At 39.4% G+C, this 5,439-nt stretch overlaps 1 protein-coding gene across 1 annotated transcript; it reads right to left on the minus strand.

The window, feature by feature from the left end:
* Positions 1-538: 538 nt before the first annotated feature.
* On the minus strand, positions 539-4,757 carry KCNF1 (potassium voltage-gated channel modifier subfamily F member 1). The gene has a single exon (XM_043510243.1). It carries the CDS (start codon positions 4,443-4,445, stop codon positions 2,982-2,984), a length of 1,464 nt encoding a protein of 487 aa, XP_043366178.1. The 5' UTR covers positions 4,446-4,757; the 3' UTR covers positions 539-2,981.
* Positions 4,758-5,439: the final 682 nt, after the last annotated feature.

Raw genomic sequence — 5,439 nt, forward strand, 5'->3', positions numbered from 1 at the left:
TGGGAGGGGGTAAGGGGTGGCACTTAACCCAGGCATTGACCCTGCAGCTCCCATTGGCTGCAGTTCCCGGCCAATGGGAGAAGTGGAGTCAGCGATTGGGGAAGGGGCAATATGCGGAGACCCCCTGCCTCTCCGCCCCCCCCCAGGGATGGCAGGAATGTGCCGGCCGCTTCTGGGAGCAGTGCGGGGCCAGGGCAGGCAGGGACCCTGCCTTAGCCCTGCTGCATAGCTGGACTTTTAGCACCTAAAATCTCCTGGTTTGGCTTGAGTACCCTCCTGGAGATAGAGGGAGGGGGAGGAGTTGATCAGCAGGGCCCACAGACCCCTGGAGTTCCCTCGAGGATCCGCAGACTCCAGTTTGAGGAACACTGCTCTAGAGCAAGAGAGGAGCAGGGGGAGAGTGGTGCTTCACAGCTGTGTGTCTGGGCCACAATGCTGCCCGAGACCGCTCTGCCGTGGTGTAGCTTACGCACCACCCTGTGTTCAGGACCATGCCTAATTGAAGAAATAAATTAAAAAGATTACTCTTAATAAAATAATAAGTTATTCCTTTATTTAATATCCTGTTAAGTCAATTATATACCATACCAGCAAGTGGTTAATGCTAACGAACAATACTAACAATATTATTTAGCATTTTTATGTTTTCCATTTTCATAGAGCTTTGCAAACATTAATTCATCCCAATGCCTCCCTGTGAGGTAATGAAAAAATATTAATATCCCCATTTATAGATAAGGAATTAAAGAAAATATCAGTGGATATTGCTTCACATCCTATTCACGCTTCTTTAATTGTAAAACAAAACGAGCTAGCAGATTAGACTGAAATTGCTGAGCATTAGGCCATAATAATGAGGAGTTTAGATAACAAGACAGGGAAAAATTAGGGTCTTATCAGACCCTCCACTTCCACAGGTGAAAAGTGTGGGGATCCAATAGATCCAGCCCTAGAGAGTTTGTGGAAATGCCACACAGGGGGCATTGTTTTTCCTTTCCCTCGTAATCTCTACAAGGAATCTGTGGAGCATGGGATCTGTAAATGGGGATGATGGGATGGAGCCAGGCTGGACTAGGGTTGAGGCTGGGGACTGGGAAACAACTGTAGATGTGATATAGTCTCCCACACCAACCCTGCAAAGAGCCTGTGTGCAGATGGCCATATACCTCCATGCAGTCTCCAACATCAACATCAACATCAATCACGGGAAATGTGTTTACAAGGTGGAAGAATTCCAAGGAATTTGGGACTGGATTGCTCAAAAGGAGTTAAGCTCCTAACTCCTATTTAATTTCAGTGGAAATTAGGAACCTACCTTCTTTTGAGCAATCAGCCTTCATTGAGTTCCCCAGGCCCTGTGTAGGAGTAACCTACCTAAAAGTAGGAGCTATCTTGTGCGTTCGTATTTCAATTGGGCATGCATGCAATGTAATGAAAATAAACAATATAGGCTGCAACAGGGAGGCACAGAAGTGGTGTTTTTGTTTTTAATGATTTGGACTCTCACTCTTAATATTAATTAAACATCTGGGGGCAGATTCTCTACTCCATTACACCAGTTTTATGGTGATGTAAATGTTGCTTTTAATGGAATCGCACCAATATAAAACTGGTGTAAGTGAGTGGAAAATCAGACCCATGGATTTCAGACCTTACTTCACCAAAATTCACTCTGACTTCAGTAGAAGTGTGGCTTGCACAAGGATTGCAGGATTGGACCCATGGCTTAGTGTCTATGTTGATTTAATAAATTAACCTGTTACATGCTTAATTAACCATAATAAAACCAAATAGCTATTACAAGCATGAAAGGTGTTTAATTTTATTTAAGAAAATAAAGCAATGCTTTGTTCAATCCAATGAACAATTCATCACCATAACTGTTAAACAGGTTTTAATTTTTATTGCTAGTTTCTTTATATTTATTTTCCAGTGATTTGAAATTCTTTGTTTCTGATGTAACTTAACTCCCTGTGTCAACCTGGCTTGGTTTTATACTGAATAAAAAGAAATTACATTTATAAGTTTTTTAAGTGATTGAGTTAAAATATTCTGAAGGTCACTACAATTGTAAAAGCAAATATTTCTGTTGTAATTAAGTAAAAACTATTTGTTTTACTTGCTTTAAAAACCCTATCATGGTACACTGATTCTGCTCCATACGTCTGTTAAAAAGAGATCTTTGTGGAATATTAAAATAGATTTTTCACAGAAAGAGAGACTGACACCATTTTCCAAAATGTCACCCATAATTGCACTTTATAGAATGTAGAAGCCATCTTTTGACGGGCTCATACAACCACAGTGTGTGATCATATTTTTAGTTAGCACTCAGATAAAAATACCACTCGTTACTTGTTACATTTTACTGGACACCTAAATACTTTAGGAGCGACAGCCAGGGTGTCTGAAACAATTTGTATCGTGGGGGTGCAGAAAGCCTTTGAACCAAACTGTAAACCCTGTATATGATGGAAATTACTTCAAGCCAGGGGGTGCTCCATACCCTCAGCACCCCTAGTTGCAGCACCTATGAGTGACAGTTCGATTTAATTTTTTAAAAAATGGTTTCCTAACTATAAAAACCCCTTACAAAGCCTGAAGCACAAGTTCTGTGGTATTGTTATTCTTTATTATTACACATACAGAATTTTGATTTTTATAAAGCATAACATCCAAGAAATTGTACATATTATTGATCAAGAAGCTGTTTTCAATCTCTGAAATGGTTACAAATTGATTTTGTCAGGATGTATTAATTATAATCAGCCACATCTCAATTGCATTCTAATATTATATGTCAGGTAATAAAAACAAAGTCTTACCAACCTCTGATGAAGCTGCAATGGGGGTTAATTTGTATTCATGTTTGGAAAGGAAAGGCAGTGCTCACTCTCAACACTGACAGGTCCCTTTAATCTTTTCTGTAGAAGACTGTCAATTTGTCCCAGTCTATAGCTGAACAGTGACAGTCACTTAGTTTATTTGCAGCTTTGAAGCCTGGTCCTGTAATGTTTCTCATCTGATTGGAGAGGAATGAAGGTGTCACTGTGGGAAACTTTTAGCTGTCTGCTCCATGAAGGACGCTCCTTGCCTTCCCCCATAAGATCCTCTAGTTCATTCTTGGAGCCTCCAACTTTCCCCTCACTTGAGTATAGCTCCATCAGCTCCAGTTCATGCTTGGCAGCTGTTTCTAAAACTCTCTGCTTATTATAGTATCTGACAAAGTTGTTTATGATGGGGTGGATGGGCAGTGCTATAGCTATCACCCCACAAAGGAAACTGGTGGCAGCATTCAGTTTCCCCAGTGTTGTCTTAGGATATATGTCCCCATATCCAACTGTGGTCATGGTTATAATTGCCCACCAAAATGACTGAGGGATGCTTTTAAATAAGGTTTCAGGGTGACTTTGCTCCATGGTATAACCAAGGGCAGAAAACACAAAGATTCCAACAGCCAAGTACATAAGAAGCAGTCCTAGCTCCTTAAAGCTTCTTTTAAGAGCATAGGTTAAAGTCTGTAGCCCTGTGGAGTGGCGTGCGAGTTTGAAAATTCTAGCAATCCTCATGATTCGAAGTGCTTGAACAGCCTGTTGAACATTGGTTAACTCCATCATTCCGGCACCCAAGTGGGTCAAAATCAAACTGACATAGAAGGGAAGTATTGCAAAAACATCAATGATGTTCATGAAAGAAATCACAAAGTGCAGTTTATTAGGAGAAGAAATAAATCTAAGCACATACTCCAAGGTGAACCAACCTATACATGCTGTCTCAATGTTGTCCAGTGTTGGGTGTTCCACATGATTTCCCTCAGAGTCTACTATCTGGAGCTCTGGGATGGTCCCCATGCACATTACTACAGATGAGATCAAAATAAATAGGAAGGACAACACTGCGATTACTCTAGCTGGATAGGATGATTCTGGTTTCTCCATTAATTTCCAAATATATTTCTGGCATCTCTTCCAGTGATTTTCAGAGGCATCCATTCCCAAATCATCCAGAATCAATTGCACTCTTCGGGCTATTTCTTCCAGTTCCTCCTTTTTTTCACTCAGATGAGTTTTGCAGCAGTCATCCAAGAATTTCAGGTCTACTTTCCAAAATTCCATTTCATTCTTGAAACATATAGGGCATATTCCTTTCTTCATGTGAATTTCTCCAAAGTAATATATATCAATAATGCATTTGAAAGCATCTGGATCTCTGTCAAAATAAAATTCTCTTTTCCTAGGATCATAGTCGTCACAAAGAGAGAAAATAGTATCATATCCCCCTGATAAACAGTTGATCAACTGTGCTAATCTTGTTGCTGGATATTGGTTCAGATTTTCTCCATATAGCACCTGCCTCACCCCACCAACATTGACTATAATTTCTATATCTTCATTTTTTTCTGATCCATTACTGTCCACATCTGGAAATCTAGATTCACCTTCCATTTTAATGTTATTGATTTTTTTATATATATCAATTCTTAGTTTTCTTCCAAATCTTTGCTGTTTGTAGCTTCTTTGTGAAAACAAATCAGAACCAAGTAATGTAAACTACAAATCTTACTGAGATGACTTTGAGTAATGCTAGTAAAGGTTACAGAAATAAACCTGCCGTCAGTAAAACCTTGCAAGGTATGCAACAAGCTGCAGTGAAAAGACAAGTCATCAGGCTGTTGTGCGTAGAAGCAGGGATGTTAGAAAGAAATCAACTCCTCCAGCAGATATGAAAGAGAAGAAACCACTTAACAAAACTCACCCTCTACTTCAGTGCTTGAGATTCTTTTCAGGGTCCATTCTTTCTCTTCCTCTGAAGTGATATTTATTCACAGACTGGCAGTCATATCATTTCAAAAAATCCCTTGTTCTGATTAATGAAAAGTGAAATAATTGATAATTCTGAAAGACAGAATCAGCAGGATGATCCCACAGAAAGCTGGTGCAGTTTTTGCCTTCCGCTCCAAGGTCTCAAGGAAAGCTGCTGTGTTTACTTTTACTTTAAGGTCTGGAGTTTATGTGTTGACTCCTTCACACTGTGACAGGAAGTGTGCAGAGGAGAAACTTGTGCTTGTTTTTCTTTTGCTGTTTCTAAACACAATAGGAATTCCAGGCTGATGTCAGGTTCCTTCCAAACTATACCCTCTTCTGGTGAAACTCAGCAAAGCACAATTTGTACAGAAAAGCAATTTAACTGTTTTGGTGTATGTCAAGCTATAATGCAATTTTCTTTATAACCCTATGAATTTTGAATACTTTAAAAATATCAGTGTTTAAAATGAATTGCAAAACATAATCATATATAATGTAATTAAGAGCTGCAATGCAGCTCTAGAGAAGAAAAATCAGGCTCATTTTCTTCAGCTGGTAAGGAGTAGCAAAAATATCTTTTGCATTTTTAAATAAATACATCATACAGGGTCCTACATTCTTTTCTCAGATACAC

Source organism: Dermochelys coriacea, chromosome 3, assembly GCF_009764565.3.
Source record: "Dermochelys coriacea isolate rDerCor1 chromosome 3, rDerCor1.pri.v4, whole genome shotgun sequence".
In the NCBI taxonomy this organism is placed as follows: domain Eukaryota; kingdom Metazoa; phylum Chordata; order Testudines; family Dermochelyidae; genus Dermochelys; species Dermochelys coriacea.